A 20,516-nucleotide genomic window follows, 5' to 3' on the forward strand; every position below is an offset into this window, starting at 1 on the left:
CGTGATCCAGTTTCGTCGTCCATATTACCAGTCCTTTAATCATCAAATTCATTGCACCGAATTAACCAAATGCCTGTTCGAACATCCAGGTTTTTAATCTTTTTCGGAACACCATCAGCGAGGGGGCTGATCTTACCTCCATGGGAAGGGCGTTCCATAGCCAAGGGGCCACCACAGAAAAGGCCCTGTCTCTCGTCCCCGCCAGCCGCACCTGTGAAGCAGGCAGGATAGAGAGCAGGGCCTCCCCAGAAGATCTTAGGGTCCTGGTGGGCTGATAGGCCGAGATACGTTCGGATAGGTAGGTTGGGCCAGAACCGTTTAGGGCTTTAAAGGCCAACGCCAGCACTTTGAATTGAGCCCGGTAGCAAATCGGCAGCCAGTGGAGCTGGTGCAGCAGAGGAGTTGTATGCTCCCTGCGCTCCGCTCCTGTTAGTATCATGGCTGCCGCCCGTTGGACTAATTGGAGCTTCCGAGCCGTCTTCAAAGGCAACCCCACGTAGAGAGCATTGCAGTAGTCTAGACGGGATGTAACCAGAGCGTGGACTACCGTGGCCAAGTCTGACTTCCCAAGGTACGGGCGCAGTTGGCGCACGAGATTCCAGGCTCAGCGATGAGTCCAGGATCACACCCAAACTGCGAACCTGCGTCTTCAGGGGGAGTGCGACCCCATCCAACACAGGCTGTAACCCTATACCCTGTTCGGCCTTGCGACTAACCAGGAGTACCTCTGTCTTGTCTGGATTCAATTTCAATTTGTTCGCCCCCATCCAGACCGTCACAGCGGCCAAGCACCGGTTCAGGACCTCGACAGCCTCCTTAGTAGCAGGTGGAAAGGAGTGACAGAGTTGGACATCATCCGCGTACAGATGACATCGCACTCCGAAACTCCGGATAATCTCACCCAGCGGCTTCATGTAGATGTTAAACAACATGGGAGACAATATTGAACCCTGAGGAACCCCACAAGACAAAGGTTGTGGGGTTGAACAGGAGTCTCCCAGTAACACCTTCTGAGACCAACCCTCAAGGAATGAGCGGAGCAACTGTAAAACAGTCCCTCCAAGACCCATTCCTGCGAGGCGTCCCAGAAGGATACCGTGGTCGACGGTATCGAAGGCCGCTGAGTGGTCCAGCAGCACCAACAGGGACACACTCATCTGGGGACCCACAGGTTGAGAACCACTGCTTTACATCATGGTGCCTTTTTACAAATCCCCACAAATCCTACTTCTTTTTTCTTCCCTACAGCAAAATATTTTGGGTGAAGATGGAGGAGTCCATCATCAAATCCATAGCCCATTCCCGATGCTTTTGTCGGGGGATGCAAGTTCATGATTTATAGTTTCCAAATCATGACCTCCCCAAACCACTGTAAACTGGATATCAAGTGTCCCAGAAGCAAGCGAAATACAGTTGAGTCCTTTCACAGCAAAAACACGCTTCAACTCGTCTATCAGCAGAGTTCAACTGCCAGCATCTGACCTTTAGTAAACTCAGAGATTCAGGTTTTTGTCCAAAATATCTGAAAGCTTTAATCTTCACTGTTGCAATATAATAATAATAATAATAATAATAATAATAATACTTTATTTGTACCCCGCTACCATCTCCCCAAGGGACTCGGTGCGGCTTACATGAGGCCGAGCCCAAATACAACAATACAAGCAATAATAACAACAATACAAGCAATTAAAATAAATACATAAACAATAAAAAATGTAACAATTAACAATAAGACAACACACAATTAAAACTGTGGGTAGACCAAATGTAAAGTTAAAATTGGGCGAAAAGGTGAAAGTGGCGTTTGTGGAAAACATACAAGCAGACCTAAATGGCTATGGGGTTTGGCTTTCGACGAGTGAATCAATATTTCTGTGATCAGATAGATGACGATGAATGATGGACAACGAATTCACTATGATGACTGACCATTGTTATTATGTGATTGCATTTTGCTGTTATAACGTTTTAATTGAATATGTTATATGATGTTTTTAATGATTGTTTTGTGATTTTATCGTTGGAAACCGGCCCGAGTCCCCCGATAAGAGGGGAGAAGACCGGTATACAAAATTGCTAAATAAATAAATAAATAAATAAATAAAGTGCTTTGGAGGACAAAGTGCTATGGGAACATTATTCTGGGAAGGCACACTGGAACAAACACGTTTTCAAACTCCTGATTGTATACAAATATACAATCAGGATTCACAGCTCCTCTTTCTGTCTAGTACTTGCAAACAATCAGAGTAGTCACATACAGGTAGATACTCACACTAAGTCACACAGGAGAGAGAAAGAGGGATTCTTCCATCCTCCTTATAGAGCCACCTGCTGATAGGTCACCAGTAAGGGACACTGGCTGATGCAACCCCTTTGCAATAACCCTCGCATGGTTATGACTCAGCCATTACCACATCCTTTAGTTATTGCATCGTGACATTCACAGTCACGACCCAGGTGCTATCCATATTCTACATGCCAAGCAAACAGTATTTTTCTCTGACTAAAAATGCTGTGCAATTTCTAACTCAAATTTTTAGTAATGGCTGAGGCGGCTTGGTCTCCTGCTTTGGATTTTCCAGTCTTTGGGAGCCAGAAAAATTTGTACAGGTGGAGCAAAGGTGAAGATTAATGGAGAGATCCTCAGCTTAGGTGGATGTATTCTTCATCTCTTCTCTCTCATGGCAGATTTGCCAGTTATACTAGGGAGAATAAAACAGGGAAATGTTTAGGAATCAGGTCAAGCAAACAAAACTGGATTTTTTAAATCTAGATTGAAGAATGGGTGAAGAAGAGGATCTCAAGGACACACTGGAGGGGTTTGTAAGCAGAGGAGTGGGGGGCCTCCTTAGTGGGTTATAATGGGGGAAAACATCATTTCTTCTTTTGAATAAACAATAGGTTTGCTGAAGAATGTCAAACCCATTTTTTCCCTAACCTTTCCATGCTATTTCTGCCTCTGGCACCAAATTTTCTGTACAGGAAATAGTGCCCAGGAACACATCTCCTTTGTTTAATGAGGTCTGTCAGTGTCACGAAAGCCCTTTGCCCTATAACACAGCACCCTTCTGCTCCCTCTGAACTCTCCCCCCCCCCCCAATTCATTTCTGAATGAAGTTCAGAGGCGGAATCTGCCTCCAAATAGGAGATGGTTTCCCCACCCATGATTTTTGATCCTGTCCCCTCCCACTGTCATTTACCTGCTTTGAGGTTGCTAGATGGGCACCGCAGTCCCTGAAAGAGACACAAGGGAAACCGAGTGAGCCTCTCCTTCAGTATGAAGATGACATTCTCACTAAACCTAAGTCTACCTAGTCTTAGAGGACATACTTACTGTGGACACTGTGAATGTTGCTCCCAATCCTTGAAGACTCATCAATTCTCACACACAACCATGAAGATTACTATACCCTTAAATGATTTTACTACCTGCTCCTCGGAAAATGCTACATATTGTATTTTATGCCCATGTGACCTTCTTTATATTGGCATGACAAGTAGAACTGTCAAGGTCAGAACTATAGGGCCAGCGTCGTCTCATTAATAACATGCGTAATAACGTGTGTGTAGTCTTTCTCACTGGAATGCATGTCATTATCACTGCATGTTTCGGTTTGGGTGCCTTTTTTGGCATATCTATTATGTTGTTTATCATGTATGGTGAACCACCCACTTTTATAAAGAAGACAAAATCCTGAAGAAAGGGAAGTCCCCCGAAACAAGGCAACCTCAACCCAGGGATCCTTGTCGCATTATAGTTTGGATAATATTTTGAACTGGACAGCAATTTGAATTATTTGGACTTTTTTGGACAGTTTACTTTCTCAAGGACAACGAGATAACAAAGTAGCACTCGGACTTGTAATTTCTTTGTGTGGTTTATATGCAGTATATTTACATGGTTTATGTTAACATAGTTCTGTTTGGATAACAGTTTGCAACTTGTATTTTGTCAAGCTCTGAAATAGGCTGCGTCTTCACCAGCTGGCCTCATGCCATACACAGCAGTGTTTGTAGCTGGGATTCCAGAGTCTAGGCACTCTTTGCCCCTGAGGAGCCAGATAGGAACCAGACCGTGCCTTTCAGTCTCCAGGGCTGGGCCATTGCTCTTAATAGGACAACGAGAGAGGAGAGGGAAGGCTTCCCCTTCAATCACGTGAAACTTGGTACAAGGTTGGGAGATAAATGAGTAGGGACATGTGGGGATCAAACAGTAGCACTGACTTGGTAGGGAATCTATTTTCGGACTTGCAAGTGCTTGTACTCTTGGGAGTGGGAATCACTTCACACTTACCTGTCCCAGAGCTGTTGGATCCTTGGTTGCTTGCTGAAAAGGAAACAAAAGACAGTTGGATCAGTTCCTTGGACAGGAAAAGTTTGATTTATCTCTTTTTCTCAAGACAAAGATGTATACACATGTGTACACAGAGTTATCAAATAATCCTAACATTTCAGAATATGCATATTTTTGTATATATGTGTTTGTGTGTGTGTGTGTGTGTATATATATATATACACACACATATATATATTAGAGGTGTGTGAAATGCCAAAAATCCACTTCATTTTGAAATATGAAATTTGTTTGCCCCCCATTTCATTTCATATTTCTAAACAATCGTAAGGGGTCCATTTTCTTTTGCATTCGAAATTCTGAAAATTCATTATTATTTCGTTTTGTTATTCTGCCCATCTTCTTCAATAGGAACACTTCCAGGACTCGTTTCTGTGACATTTTTATGGCTATCAGGATGAAACATTTACAACTGCTTTGAGTCGCCTGAGGGCTGAGAAAAGTGGTATATAAATAAAGTAAATAAAGTAAATAAACTGTAAGCCTCCAAGTTTCAGAATGTTTCGCTCGTCCACTGATTTTGGGGAAATTGTTAAAAGAGTTTACAAATAACTGAAAAAATCTCACTATAAGAACCCTTGCATTTCTCTACAATGACACAACATAACCAGAGCATCATTCCTCCAGTTTCAGAATGATCTGCATGTCCACTGATTTTTAGGAGTCTTTTTTTCCAGTTTCAGCACCGTGGCTGAGTCACTCTTTCTCAGCATCAAAGAACTCAGTTAACGCACTAAGCTATTAAAAGAAAGAGGGGAAAAACAGCCTAAGTCTTGGCTTTTACAATTTTTCTAAAGGGGACTAACATATTTTCCTCCAAGAAAAAGGAAATAAAGAAATAACTTTGTAGAATTATTAATTGAAACAAATATATATTAATACGGTAAAGGAAAAGAAAAAATTAAGTTGGTAGAATTGACCCCCAAAAAATGGCAAAGGAAAGGAAAAGTTTGGTAGAATTATCAACTGACTCCAAAATCTTTTTAATATGCCACTATTTTTGCTTTATGCCTGGCAGAAAAAAAGGAAATAAAGAAATGACTTTGTAGAAGTTTTGTTAATTTTTAATTAAATAAATCCAAGGGAAAAATTCTAATGGGTTTCCAAATTATGTGTTGGGACTCAGCCTGTGATTGAACCTGAGCCTATGATTGAACCTGTGATTGTGTTTCAGTCTCCTGATGTTTCTATGTCTGGTGTGGGTAATGAGGAGGGAAATCAGTCCCCTGTTGCTCCTGATGTGGAGGGTGCTGTGACTGACTCTGAGGTGCAAGATGGAGACACTTTGGTCAATGAGTTTCATGCAGACACCGACAGAGAGGCTTCAGTGCAAAGGGCAGATTCTCATGAGAATATTTCTGTCAGGCCTTGGGAGGAAGGTTTATTCCCTCCACCTGTGAGCTCTCCAGATTCTAGTTTGGAAAATAGTCTGATACCTGGTAAAGTTAACCAGGAATCAGATAAACAGAGTCGGTGGCTGGAGATTAGCCAGAAACAACAAGAGGCCCAATATTTACATAGATCCGAAAGAATTCGTCAGTTAAGGTCAAAGACTGGAGGAAAACAAAACCAGTTTTTGGGATTTAAGGTTTGCCTTTAGAAAATCTTGTCAGATCAGGCATCATTTGGAAACCAAGCACAATCCTCATAGAATTCCTGTTCAAGTGGTCTCGTCTTCATGGTTTTTTCTAGCCTTTCAAGTTGACTAGCATAGTCTGGTCTGTTCTTGCTTCTTGGTTGATTCCTGTCTGGATAATCAGTGCCTTCATGCTTTTTGAACATTGCTTTTAATTGCTACGTTTGGACACTGTTTTATCTTGCTGCCTCTGAATGCCTTATTGCTTTCTGGAATCTTATCTATCTTTACAAGCATTTATTTCTACTGGATTTTTTTGCTAAGCTTTAATAAAAAGGATTGTTCCTTCACTCAACGTGTGGTGTGTTTATAGTCAGAGGGGCTATTTCCTGTTCTGGAGTGCAACAATATGAATCCTTAGTAAATAGAAAGCCCCAAAAAATGAATCCTTAGTAAATGGACACACACACACACCCGCCTCCCAAATGAATCCTCTGTAAAGGGAAAAACCCCACACATGCAAAGAAAATGATCCTAAAGGGAACATAAGCTGTGGCTGTATGCAAAAGCAGTGGAAAATAGACCGAATGAACTCCCTTGATCTCCCTCTCACAATGGCAAAAGAGGCAGCATGGCTGCTTCCATTTAAGAGAAACACCCCGCAGCCGGGGCTCTGCCCCCTATCTTCCCCTCTCCCAAAGTCCTGATGGGCTGAGAGCATGTGATGGAGAAAGTTTGGCTCTGTCTCCCAGGAGAGTTTGCTTACGCTTCAAAAACAAGCTGATTTACGGAGACTTACAAAAATTAACCAACTTGGGTGTTTTGATTCATTTGCATTTGGTGGGGGTGGCATACAATCAGTTCCGAAAGTTTGCACAGATCTAATATATATATATATATATATATATATATATACACACACACACACACACAAATCTATGTACATATGCGTATGTATATTATGAGAACACTGCAGTTCCAATGCTCAGCATATAGAGAATGCCCAACATCACCTCCCCCTGCCCATCTAGGAGCACTGGAGCATTGCAGCGCACCCAAATATCTGGGAGTCACTCTGGACCGTGCTCTTACCTACAAGAAGCATTGCCTGAACATCAAGCAAAAAGTGAGTGCTAGAAACAATATCATACGAAAGCTGACTGGCACAACCTGGGGATCACAACCAGATACAGTGAAGACATCTGCCCTTGCACTGTGCTACTCTGCTGCTGAGTAAGCATGCCCAGTGTGGAGCACATCTCACCACTAAAACAGTGGATGTGGCTCTTAATGAGACATGCCGCATTATCATGGGGTGTCTGCGCCCCATGGAAAAATTACACTGTCTAGCCGGTATCGCACCACCTGACATCCGCCAGGACGTGGCAGCCAATAGTGAAAGGACCAAGGCAGAGACATCTCCAGCTCATCTCTTTTGGGTATCAGTAGCACGTCAATGACTTAAATCCAGACATTGCTTTCTAAGATCTACAGAGACACTCACTGGAACACCTCAGCAAGCGAGAGTCCAAAAGTGGCAGGCTCAAACCCAGAACCTCAACCAATGGCTGATACCAAATGAGAGACTCCCCCCTGGGTAAACGGAAAACTGGGCAACTTGGAAGGCGCTGAACAGACTGCGCTCTGGCACCACAAGATGCAGAGCCAACCTTCAGAAATGGGGCCACAAAGTGGAATCCTCGACATGCGAGTGGGGAGAGGAGCAAACCACTGACCACCTGCTGCAATGCAACCTGAGCCCAGCCACATGCACAAGGGAGGACCTTCTTGCAGCAACACCAGAAGCACTCCAAGTGGCCAGATACTGGTCAAAGGACATTTAATCAACTACCAAACGCAAACATTTTTGTATTTTCTCTGTTTGTTTGCTTTGTTCTGTTAGAAATGTAATATAATTGACTGGCTGCCCTGACACGAGAAATAAATCTAGGAGCACTTCACAATATGAACTGGATCCAGCCAGTGAACATGGAGCTGCCTTCTGCAGCCACTCTTTTCAGTTAACTATCTCTCCTTGCTTTGCTCCTTTCTGGCAGGCCATGGCTCTGCGCTCACCTCTCAGGAGTAAACCTCCAACCGGGGGAGGTGGTACTCACCTGCAGCTTTTTTGCATCCATCGTGACGTTTTTCTGCAGAGACAGAATCAAGGAGTTAAAGCTGACTTTCTCATTCTCTGATGGGGAAGACCCCACCCACACCCTCACCCAGGGTTTCTCCCTTTTCTTCCTAGCTACCCATAAGGAAAGAGGCCTCCTCGACGCTCCAGGAGAGACAGATTCCCCAGCTAAGAAGCTGAAACTCAAGCTCATGATGTGGCTGAGAGAAGGCAAAAAAGACTCATCTAGACTTCCAAGATGTTGGTTAATAATAATAATAATACCTTATTTGTAGCCCATCCTATCTGTGAACCTTCCCCTCAAGGGGAGTAGGGTCCACAACAGGAAAAACAGCCCCTCCAAACCACGAAATGCCTCCCCCACAAAGAATTTCATTCAGAATTTACTCACTGAAACACACAGCAATCCCAGCCAGTGAAGCAATCAGGATGAAAACCCCCACGACACACCCGATGATGAGCCACAACTTGGAGGCTGACGGTGAAATGGGAAGAAAAAAAAAAGAATTAGGAGGAAATCAGCAAACCAAACCTTTTGTGGAGTATAGGATCATAGAATCAAAGAGTTGGAAAAGACCTCACGGGCCATCCAGTCCAACCCCCTGCCAAGAATATTGCATGCAAATCACCCCTGACAGATGGCCATCCAGCCTCTGTTTAAAAGCTTCCAAGGAAGGAGCCTCCACCACAATGTTCAGATGGAATCTCCTCTCTCTGTAGTTTGAAGCCATTGTTCCCTTGCGTCCTAGTCTCCAAGGAAGCAGAAAACAAGCTTGCTCCCTCCTCCCTGTGGCTTCCTCTCACATATTTATACATGGCTATCATATCTCCTCTCAGCCTTCTTTTCTTCAGGCTAAACATGGCCAGCTCCTTAAGCCACTCCTCATAGGGCTTGTTCTCCAGACCCTTGATCATTTTAGTCGCCCTCCTCTGGACACATTCCAGCTTGTCAATATCTCTCTTGAATTGTGGTGCCCAGAATTGGACACAATATTCCAGGTGTGGTCTAACCAAAGCGGAATAGAGGGGTAGCATGACTTCCCTAGATCTAGACACTATGCTCCTATTGATGCAGGCCAAAATCCCATTAGCTTTTTTTGCCGCCACATCACATTGTTGGCTCATGTTTAACTTGTTGTCCACGAGGACTCCAAGATCTTTTTCACACGTACTGCTCTCAACCCAGGCATTGTCTCCCATTCTGTATCTTTGCATTTCGTTTTTCGAGTAAGCAGGTTGTAGATAGCCAAGGAACTGGGGAATGCACGGAGACCAAGGCTAAAAGAAGTGTGTTTGTGTACATTCAATGAACAGCCCAGCTCCCATGACCATCTGCCAGGGTTTGCAGAATTGCAAAATGATAAAGTTTAGCTGTTGCATTTTGTTGCCAGATTTGCAATTTAAACATTGACAAATTATCATCCCAGCCACTCAGGATTAAAGGCAGAAAGAGTCCAGCCAGTCTTTGCACAGAGTAAGAGATGGAAATGGGTGGCCCACTAGGCACTTGTAGAGAGGGTGACACTGGGGTTGAATAGTATACAACTGGGGTCTAATGACAGAGTCCATAGTGCTACTGATGGTATCTCTGAGGGAGGGGGGTGGCTGTCCCTTTGCCCCTCCCCCCAACAATGACTCACCATGCTCCTCCCAGGCCACGTCCACAGGGTTCAGAAGCCCATCATGCTCCACGTGGCATTTGTAGCGTTCCCTCTCCTTGGGGTCCACTGTGACGCTCCTCCAGGTGTAGTAAGTCCCATCCAAGTTGGGAGACACCAGGCCATGGTAGTTATCTTGCATCCAGATTTCTCCATCCCTTTTCCAGAAGATGTCAATCTCTTTGGGGTAGAAGCCCCCAACATGGCAGATCAAGGTCTCCATGCCGTCATACTCTGCCTTGCGTGTCACCTTCACGTCTGGCACCTCTGCAAAGATGACATGTGATTAAGTGTAGGGATTTACTAATTTCCAGCCAGGTGAATGCTCCAGTTTCAGAAAAGCAAGGCACACCTTGTGGTTTCTAATCCCCATGGAGTCAGCACTCACATCTAGAAGACTCCCTAAGATTAAAAAACAAACCCTTGCAAACATGGGGATTCTTTACCACCCTCAGATGCTTTGAAAAAACAGAACCATGTAACTCATGTAGCATGTAACTCATGGTCCTCAGGTTTCGCCAGGACATCTCAGGGGAAACGCCCTCAAATGTTCCTCTCTAAAGAGGCTCAATGTCCCCCAACCCAGAAGCAGATCTTAGATAGTCCTCTATTTGTTCTCCCGACCTTTCATCAAAACAACAAAAGGATCACCGACCGGAACCTGAATTTCAACAGGGCGAAAGGCCAGAAGAGGAAAATAATTGTCAATGGCTTTGCTATTTTCCACTGGATTGATTTTGGACAACAGAATCATAGAGTTGGAAGAGACCTCATGGGCCATCCAGTCCAAGCCCCTGCCAAGTGGAACTCTCTGCCCCGGAGTGTGATGGACGCTCCTTCTTTGGAAGCTTTTAAACAGAGGCTGGATGGCCATCTGCCGGGGGTGCTTTGAATGCAATTTTCCTGCTTCTTGGCAGGGGGTTAGACTGGATGGCCCACGAGGTCTCTTCCAACTCTATGATTCTTTATTATTATTATTATTATTATTATTATTATTATTATCTCCTAGGTCCAATCCTTCTCTCAGAGGGCCACAGCCAGTGGTGCTGGTAATGGGCTTCTGTGCTTCCAGAACGCTGTGGTTCTGGAAAGGAACTTTTCTAAGATCTGACTGGGGACCGGTGGGGATGGGCTACCTGGGAAGGGCTCCCCTCTGCACTATACATCTGGCCTGTTTAGGCCAAGCAAAAATTGACCTCTAACTACTTGGAACATGTTTTTCAAAGAGGGAGCAGGGTCAGTCTCTTGTAGCATAAAGGTTATGAACACCTGGAATACCTCAGCAAGCGAGAGTTCAAAAGTGGCAGGCTCAAACCCAGCACCTCAATCCGTGGGTGATACCAGATGAGAGACTCCCTCCTGAGCACACAGAAGACTGGGTGACTTGGAAGGCACTGAACAGACTGCGCTCTGGCACCACGAGATGCAGAGCCAATCTTAAGAAATGGGGCTACAAAGTTGAATCCTCGACATGCGAGTGTGGAGAAGAGCAAACCACTGACCACCTGCTGCGATGCACCCTGAGCCCTGCTACATGCACAAGGGAGGACCTTCTTGCAGCAACACCAGAGGCACTCCAAGTGGCCAGATACTGGTCAAAGGGCATTTAATCAACTACCAAGTTTGCAAAATTTGTGCTTTTTTAATCTGTTTGTTTGTTTTGTTCTGTTAGAAATGTAATACAATGGTATGGTTGCTGATGACACAATAAATAAATAAATAAATAAATAAATTTACGATATTTATATCCCTCCTTTCTCTACCCCCCAAGGGGACTCTAGGCAGCTAACAGTTAGAACAAAAGGAGGGGGAGAAAGAAAGACAAAGTGGTTTGTATTTTGGTTTAAGATTTCACGGGTGTAAATGGGCGAGCCTCCTTGTGGACAGGAAAAGCAGGGAAGAAATAAACATAAACATAAACATAATAATAATAAATTTCTTCAAATGCAGTTCAGAGTGCATTCCCACAACTGTATTAATGTGCTTTGTAACCTGAGAGTTTAATATCACTCTATATGACATATGAACTATCCATGAACATGAATACTAAAAACCAGTCTTAAATCAGGTGCTTCCTTGTTCCCTCTTCCTCCTTTTGACACATAGATGGGGTGTTTCTGTCTCATTTTCTAGCAGGATTTCCCCATGAAGGAGAAGAGGGAGCTGCAGAGCAGTGGTTCCCAACCTCTGGGCCTCCAGGTGCTTTGGACTTCAACTTCCAGATATCCCAGCCAGCTTACCAGCTGCTAGGAACTATGGGAGCTGAAGTCCAAAATACCTGGAGGCTCAAAGTTGGGGTACCAATGCCATAGAGCAGGGCTCCTCAAACTGAGGGCTGTTGGATGGATATGGCCCTCCAAGGTCATTAACCCGGCCCTCGCTCAGGGTCAACCTAAGTCTGAAATGACTTGAAAACACACAACAACAATCCTATCTCATCAGCCAAAAGCAGGCCCACACTTCCCATTGAAATACTATAAGTTTATATTTGTTAAAATTGTTCTTCATTTTAATTACTGTATTGTTTTAAAGTGTTTTTTGCACTACAAATAAGATACGTGCAGTGTGCATAGGAATTCATTCATGTTTTTTTTCCCCCAAATTATAATCTGGCCCTCCAACAGTTTGAGGGACTGTGACCTGGACCTCTGTTTAAAACGTTTGAGGACCTCTGCCATAGAGGGTGGACTGAACTATCTCAGCCTGGAAGCTGAAAGGGGGGGGGGGGGAGAGGTTGTCTGGATGGTTTGGGGGCCAAACAGGAAAACATGGAGAAAATCCAATCTGGCCATCTTAGGATACCCCTCCCCGCAAAAATCTGGAAAACTATTCAAACATCCCCACACCCACCTCCGTCCTGTAGAGATACAGTCCAAACCCTCAGTGTCCACTTTCACCTTGGAATATGTTTTCCTAATGTCAAAAAACTAAAATGCATGTGGGGAGATGGGAAGGATATGAAGACCCTGTAACCCTCCTCTCCAACCCCCATCATGCTCCTCACCTGTCCTCAGCAGCGTCTCCTTCCCGTACTCCAGGTATCTCTGCAGCCACTCAAAGCAGGTCTCCTCCAGGTAGAGCTTCCACTTCTGAGCCATGACCTGTTCAGCCTCCCACTTTCTCTTGGTGATCTGGGCTGCGGTATCGGCTGCTGTCCAGGTGAGGGTCTCCTTGTCAAAGCTGAGGTAGTCCATTCCATCGTAGCCATCCTGCCAATACCCTCCTTTGCTCCCGTCTTTCCTCAGTTCACAGCCGTACATCTTCTGTAGAGTGTGAGTCCCTGGAAGAGATCCACAGAAGTCAGGAATATTTAATTTCCTCAGGCTCAGCATTCATCCAGTGTTAACCTTCAACTCCTGAGGCAATGACTTCCCTCCCCCGCTTCCTCCTCTTTCTCACCCTTCATCTGATTCTCTCTATTAGGCCCCACTGCCATGGGGGGGGGGGGGGTCTCCTCTAAAATTCCATGGAGACCACCATCCTCCCATTTCAAAGGGACCATTCCCTCATGATCCTCTCCTGCAGAGGAGGGGATCCTGCCAATTCCTATTGGTTGCTATTCTTCCATTAGTGTCACATTTGGGAAAGGGCCCCCAGTTCCCACCCCTCTCCACACACCCCACCCTAAAAAACCACAACATTTTGTAACAAGATTGAAATTGGATGTGTGCCAGTAATTGGATGTGTGCCAAAACTAACAAAATGAAGTTCAACAGTGACAAATGCAAGATACTCCACTTTGGCAGAAAAAACGAAATGCAAAGATACAGAATGGGTGACGCCTGGCTCGAGAGCAGTACGTGTGAAAAAGATCTTGGAGTCCTCGTGGACAACAAGTTAAACATGAGCCAACAATGTGATGTGGCGGCAAAAAAAGCCAATGGGATTTTGGCCTGCATCAATAGGAGCATAGTGTCTAGATGGAAGGAAGTAATGCTACCCCTCTATTCTGCTTTGGTTAGACCACACCTGGAATATTGTGTCCAATTCTGGGCACCACAATTCAAGAGAGATATTGACAAGCTGGAATGTGTCCAGAGGAGGGCGACTAAAATGATCAAGGGTCTGGAGAACAAGCCCTATGAGGAGCGGCTTAGGGAACTGGGCATGTTTAGCCTGAAGAAGAGAAGGCTGAGAGGAGATATGATAGCCATGTATAAATAGGTGAGAGGAAGCCACAGGGAGGAGGGAGCAAGATTGTTTTCTGCTTCCTCAGAGACTAGGACGCGGAACAATGGCTTCAAACTACAAGAGAGGAGATTCCATCTGAACATTAGGAAGAACTTCCTGACTGTGAGAGCCGTTCAGCAGTGGAACTCTCTGCCCCGGAGTGTGGTGGAGGCTCCTTCTTTGGAAGCTTTTAAGCAGAGGCTGGATGGCCATTTGTCAGGGGTGATTTGAATGCAATATTCCTGCTTCTTGGCAGAATGGGGTTGGACTGGATGGCCCAAGAGGTCTCTTCCAACTCTTTGATTCTATGATTCTATAAGCTGAGGCACAGGATTGATTCTTCTCTCCCTTTTCTACTTTAGGATTAGGCTGAAGGAAGGAAAACAGTGTTTGTGGGAAATTACTCTCCTGCCCTCACCAGGGTTCAAAAGGGAAACAATTGTATATTACAGGACAGGGTGGACTTTTGATCCCAGAAGGAGGGAAGGGCCTTCATGAAACAGAGAAACATTACCTTGGCTGGGAGTGAAGAGGCCAGAGCACCAAGGGGAACACACCTCAAAACCCCCTCCCCAGCCCGTGCAACATTCCCAAAGGTGGTTCCCTTCAGCTTCCAGAATCTCCTCCATCTAGTCCAGTGGATCCCTGGACTCCCTCACCTACCATGTGGCTGTCATAAAAATAAACCAAATCCAAATGAAACCTCTTTGCCATCATGATAACTTCAGGCTCTGAGGAAAAGCCTTCAGAGGTCCCAATCCTTTTCTTAAGAGTGTCCTTATTCAGAGTCTTCCATGCCCTCAACTGAGGCTGGAGCCCTTGGCATTATATATTTATGTGTGTAAGAGAGAGAGACTTTGAGTCCCCTCTTGACATGGATTTCCCAGGATTTTCTTGGGCAAGGACTCCTAAGAGAGGGTTTGGCCAGTTCCTCCCTATGAATCAGAGCACATAGCACAGGGGATTCCTTGGTGGCCCTCCATCCAAGTATTAACCCCACTGAATTTTGTTGAGCTTACTTTTGAGTAAACATTTCAAGGCTGAGCTATCAAATGATTTTATAATATTTTCCCTGGCCTTCTATGGAAAAGGGTCACAAAAAGGGGTCCAGGAGAGATGCCACAGTTCTTTCAGAAAGCAGATCCTGGAATTTTCCTCCTAAGGACAGAAAGGCTTTCTTCCAGTATGAACCTCCTTCTGCTCCTCTCCCCAGTCTGCTGTGGGCCAAGGTGAACCTCTTCCTGTAGGAATCTGTTGTTTTCTAAGGACAATCCTTAGACAACTCCTTGCTGCCTCTCTTTGCACCCAGTGGCAAGGAGTTCCACAAGTTCACTGCATGAACAGTATTTCTGACTTGTCTCAATGGATAGTGTCATTCTCTACTACGGTTCGCCATGCAGTTCACCTTCCAATTCATTTTTTTAATTTTTATACTTTCCTAATTCCTGAAATCTCAGTGCCTAGAACAGTCCTTATCTGGAACCCTATTTCATCCTTCCCCACAACATTTTAAATTCTTTATTCCTAAATTTTACTGTGTGCTTTTAAAATTCAGGATTCAGTGTCCCTAACTACTGGCATACAGCATTAAAAGCATTACAATACAATTCAAAATATAGAAATATTTTTTACAAGAGGGTTGTTGTGTGTTTTCCAGTCTGTGTGGCCATGTTCCAGAAGCATTCTCTTCTGACGTTTCACTTGCATCTATGGCAGGCATCCTCATAACCTCTGAGGATGCCTGCCATTGATGTGGCAGAAAAAACGAAATGCAAAGATGTTTAGCCTGAAGAAGAGAAGGCTGAGAGGAGATATGATAGTCATGTATAAATATGTGAGAGGAAGCCACAGGGAGGAGGGAGCAAGCTTGTTTTCTGCTTCCCCGGAGACTAGGACGTAATGGGACAATGGCTTCAGACTACAAGAGAGGAGATTCCATCTGAACAGAGGCTGGATGGCCATCTGTCAGGGGTGCTTTGAATGCAATATTCCTGCTTCTTGGCAGAATGGGGTTGGACTGGATGGCCCATGAGGTCTCTTCCAACTCAATGATTCTATGATGTGGCCGAAACATCAGGGGAGAATGTTTCTGGAACATGACCATGACAGCCTGGAAAACACACAACAATCCAGTGATTCCAGCCATGAAAGCCTTTGACAATACATTAAACGTCATTAATATTAAAAACAATTCAGATTAAATCCATCAAAACACTTTTTTAACCACCGCAGCCCCTGGTATGATTTTAAAAATCTTCTTTAAAAGCCTTAGATAAAGAAGATTGAAAAGAAACAATCTGATAAGAGCAACTGAGAGGAAGATCTGAAACTAATTGACAATATAATTCCTCCCTTTGCTAAGTAAAAAGCTAAAGGATTCCCCTTGACGTTAAGTCTGGTTGAGTCCAACTCTGGGGGTTGGTACTCATCTCCATTTTTAAACCGAAGAGCTGGCATTGTCTACAGACACCTCCAAGGTCATGTGGCCAGCATGACTGCATAGAGTGCTGTTACCTTCCCGCCAGAGCAGTACCATGTGAAGGTGTTTCAGAACTAGAGTGCAACACCTGGAGGTATTGTTTCCTTAGGTAAAGGTTTTCCCCTGACATTAAGCCTAGTCGTGTCCAACTCTGGGGGGTGGTGCTCATCTCCATTTCTAAGCCAAAGAGACAGCGTTGTCCATAGACACCTCCAAGTCATGTGGCCAGCATGACTGTATGGAGTGTCATTATCTTCCCAACTACTGATCTACTCCCATTTGCATGTTTTCGAACTGCTAGGTTAGCAGAAGCTGGGACTGACAGTGGGAACTCATCCTGCTCCCTGGATTTGAACTGGTCACCTTTCGGTCAGCAAGTTTAGCAGCTCAGTGGTTTGACCCACTGAGCCACTGGGGGCTCCCCTCTCTTTGCTACAAAGGATACAATGAACTGTATTGTCAAAGGCTTTCATGGCTGGAATCACTGGGTTGTTGTACGTTTTTCGGGCTATATGGTCATGTTCCAGAAGCATTCTAGAACATGGCCATCTAGCCTGAAAAACCTACAACAAGCCAATATCATGAACTTTTAATAATGGCAAGTGTAATGGAAAAGAAACACGAGAGGTAAGAATCACAACTATGCACATTGCCTTTCCTCCTGCCTCCCCACCCCCCTCCCTTATACACATTTATTTATTTATTTATTTGATGCACTTATTAACCGCCATTCTCAGCCCATATGGGCGACTCATGGCGGTGTACAGTACACATAAAAGACAGTTACAAAAAAGCCAGTTTCAACAACATATAAACTAAACAACAATTACAGACTACACTAAAAATCCGCTTCGTCTCATAGTGGAATCATAACCAGTCTCATATTCCTTGTTCCATTCCAGTTCTCTTTACCGTATTGTTTAGCACTTAATTAAATGCCCTCTCGAACAGCCATGTCTTAAGGCTTTTTCGAAAGGACATGAGGGAGGGCGCCTGTCTGATGTGTGCAGGGAGAGTGTTCCACATATACATATATATATATATATATACACACATATATATTTAAAACCTGCCCATATAGAAAGGTTTTCTTAACCTCATCCACCTCTGCTTTCCACTCCCCCTTTCTGAGAGGAAGAGTTCTGGGGGTGAGGAGAGCAGGTGCCCCGTCTCTTCCTTCTGCTCACCTCCGCTTTGGTTGTAGCACCTGTCCAGGGTGCCCAGGCCCTTTTGGAGGACTTGCTCAGCATTCTGCGCAATCTGGTTGTTCCACTCCCAGTACGTAGGGTCGTACTCCTCCACCTTCCTTATCCAGGGGACTGTAGGAACAAACCTCTTGGCTTTGGCATCATAGAAAACATACTCCTGCTCATCCACGTAGCCCACAATGAAAAACTGTGGCACCTGCTGCCCAGGCTCAGAGACAGAAGTGTAGAAATAGCGCAGGGAGTGGGAGGAGGAGCCTGGAAAAGAGGGAGAAAGGAGACATTATTCCAATGCCCAAAAGGACGCATTTTGTGCCTCAAGGAAACAGAACATGGACAAAAGGGAATGGCATCTCGGCCTACGAGCCCTCCAGGACTTTGAGATCGTCCGGGGAGGCCCTGCTCTCGATCCCGCCTGCCTCACAGGCACATCTGGCGGGGACGAGAGACAGGGCCTTCTCGGTGGTGGCTCCTCGGCTGTGGAACACCCTCCCCGTGGACATCAGACTGGCTCCGTCCCTGATGATATTCCGCAGGAAATTAAAGACTTGGCTGTTCAAGAAGGCGTTCGAACAAGAAGTGCAATAATTGGTAATGACGACAGGAATGGAACAACGGAAAATGATACTGGATTGTGGTTTAAACGATCAGATGTCGAGAATGGCTTTTTGTATTATTGATATTATTGATGTTTTGATGATGATGCTTTGGTTATTGCTACACTAATATTTTAGATTGTGTCTTGAATTGTGAACCTTGTCCTTTCTATGTGAGTCGCTCTCGGGCTGAGAACGGCGGTATACAAGCAAAGTAAATAAATAAATAAATTGTTTTTGATAAATCCATGTTGACTATTAGTGATGACCGCATTCCTAAGTGTTTGCAGACCACTTCCTTAACACTCTTTTCCAGAATCTTGCCTGGTATTAGCGTGAGGTTGAATTTATTTTATTACCGGTATTTATTTTGAGGTTTTATATACCGACCCTCTCACCTTCAAAGAGGGATTCGGACCGGTTCACAACATGTGTTAACATGCAAAAAATATACAATAACAACACAATGCCACTTCATTACACAATTAAAATATCAGCACCATACACATTAAAACACTATCATCCCAGTTAAAAGAGCCAAATCGTCCGACACCATCACAATCCCATTCATCATCCTCCTTTCATGTGGGCAAAGAATTAAATCAGTTGTCAAATGCCGCGTTCCACAACCAGGTCTTTGTTAGTTTCCTGAATGTCACGAGGGAGGGGGCAGTTCTGATCTCTAATGGCAGGGAGTTCCAAAGTCGAGGGGCCACCATCAAGAAGGCCCTGTCCCTCGTCCCCACCAGCCGTGCTTGTGCAGGCATGAAGATGACTTTCTTTTTGTGAGAAGACCGAGGCAAAGAAGGCATTAAGAAGTTCTGCCTTTTCCTTATCCCCTGCCAGCATTGCCCCATCTTCTCCTCAAAGAGGCCCTGTTGCTTCTTTCTTCTTCTTTTTTCTACTGACATAAGAAAAGAAGCCCTTTTCTTCTTCAGAGTGGTTAGATTTCCTTGGCAGGGATGGGTCCGGCAGGGGTGGAGAGAGGGTTTCCCGACCTGAATCTTCTGGAGCTGAAGAGAAGAGCCCTGGGACTTCTTATTTTCTGAAAGCGTCTTCACATGTTCTTTCCTTTCAGATGGAGAGAGCTTTTCAGAACCCACAACGGCTTCAAACGACAGGAAAGGAGATTCCACCTGAACATGAGGAAGAACTTCCTGACTGTGAGAGAGAGCTGTTCAGCAGTGGAACTCTCTGCCCTGGAGTGTGGTGGAGGCTCCTTCTTTGGAGGCTTTGAAACAGAGGCTGGATGGTTATCTGTCGGGGGTGCTTTGAAGGTGATTCTCCTGCTTCTTGGCAGAATGGAGTTGGGCTGGAAGGCCCAGGAGGTCTCTCCCAACTCTAGGATTTTATGATTCTATGACTGGGTGGCCCAGGAGGTCTCTCTCAACACTAGGAGTCTATGAAGAAGCAGCAGCAGCAGAGGGAGAAGAAGACACCCCCCCCCCCCAAATCTCCTACTCACCGGTGGAACCCCCCAGCAGGAGGGCAGCCACTCCAAAAAGGAGGAAGAAGGGGGCCCGCTGGGACAGACCCATGTCTCCCCCCCCCCCTTCTTTAGACCAAACTTCGGAGCGAAGAAAAAACACTCCTGCCTCTCTGCTGTCCAGGTGCAAACTGACATGACATGACGCTCCACTCCGAAATACAGAGCCAGGATTGGCCGAAAGCGGAGTCGTCGGCCAATAGGAAAACGAGGATCGCGTGTGGTCACCTGGTGCTGGGGAGAAGTCCGGCACAAGTCCGGCAGCAGTAATGGATAAATTAAAAGTGCTGGACTTACTGTGGACCAGTGAATGTTGCTCCCAATCCTTGAAGATTCAACGATTCACACACCCAACCATGAAGATTACTATACCCTTAAACGATTTTACTGGAAAGGGAAAGCGAAACTTTCCTGGGTGGTCCGAAGCACTTTCGGAAATCCCCTCTGGTGGCGGGGAACTCCCCTGTGCCTTTGTAACTTCCGGAAAGGCCACATTTAGCAAGAAGACACATAGAAGATGGTTTTGAAAGGCAGCAGATGTCAGGAGCTGTCTTCATAGACCTGTCAGCAGCCTATGAGACTGTGAACCACCGCCTCCTCCTGAGGAAAATGTATAATATCACAAAGGACTACCACCTCACCCGCCTCATAGGAAACCTGCTACAAAACAGGAGCTTCTTTGTTGAGTTCCAGGGCCAGAGAAGCAGATGGCGGAAACAGAAGAACGGCCTGCCTCAGGGGAGCGTGCTTGCTCCATCCATGTTCAACATCTACACAAATGACCAGCCACTGCCAGAAGGGACAGAGAGCTTCATCTATGCCGATGATCATGCCATTACTGCTCAAGCA

General features: G+C 45.2%; 1 protein-coding gene across 2 annotated transcripts; it reads right to left on the reverse strand.

Moving 5' to 3' along the window:
- Positions 1-744: 744 nt before the first annotated feature.
- LOC132765329 (BOLA class I histocompatibility antigen, alpha chain BL3-7-like) lies at positions 745-19,791 on the reverse strand. Of its 2 annotated transcripts, XM_067465453.1 has the most exons (9): positions 19,647-19,791; positions 17,568-17,843; positions 12,736-13,011; positions 9,714-9,998; positions 8,465-8,548; positions 8,054-8,086; positions 4,301-4,333; positions 3,207-3,240; positions 745-2,708 (listed from the first exon to the last, which is right to left on the reverse strand). In XM_067465453.1, the coding sequence occupies exons 1-8, from the start codon at positions 19,717-19,719 to the stop codon at positions 3,221-3,223; spliced, it is 1,080 nt and encodes a 359-aa protein (XP_067321554.1). In that variant the 5' UTR covers positions 19,720-19,791; the 3' UTR covers positions 745-2,708; positions 3,207-3,220. The 2 variants fall into 2 exon arrangements, with proteins under 2 accessions (XP_067321554.1, XP_067321553.1); XM_067465452.1 differs by lacking the exon at positions 8,054-8,086 and having other exon boundaries at positions 19,647-19,785.
- Positions 19,792-20,516: the final 725 nt, after the last annotated feature.

The sequence above is a fragment of the Anolis sagrei genome, chromosome 2 (genome assembly GCF_037176765.1).
Source record: "Anolis sagrei isolate rAnoSag1 chromosome 2, rAnoSag1.mat, whole genome shotgun sequence".
In the NCBI taxonomy this organism is placed as follows: Eukaryota; Metazoa; Chordata; class Lepidosauria; order Squamata; family Dactyloidae; genus Anolis; species Anolis sagrei.

What these genes read in the sequence shown, in the direction of transcription:
- LOC132765329 (XM_067465453.1), bottom strand. Translation starts at nt 19,719, where the DNA reads ATGGGTCTGTCCCAGCGGGCCCCCTTCTTCCTCCTTTTTGGAGTGGCT. An exon ending in GTGCTACAACCAAAGCGGAG is followed by an intron (nt 13,012 to 17,567) that starts GTGAGCAGAAGG and finishes GATCTCTTCCAG; the next exon opens with GGACTCACACTCTACAGAAG. An exon ending in TGGGATTGCTGTGTGTTTCA is followed by an intron (nt 8,087 to 8,464) that starts GTGAGTAAATTC and finishes CTGTCTCTGCAG; the next exon opens with AAAAACGTCACGATGGATGC.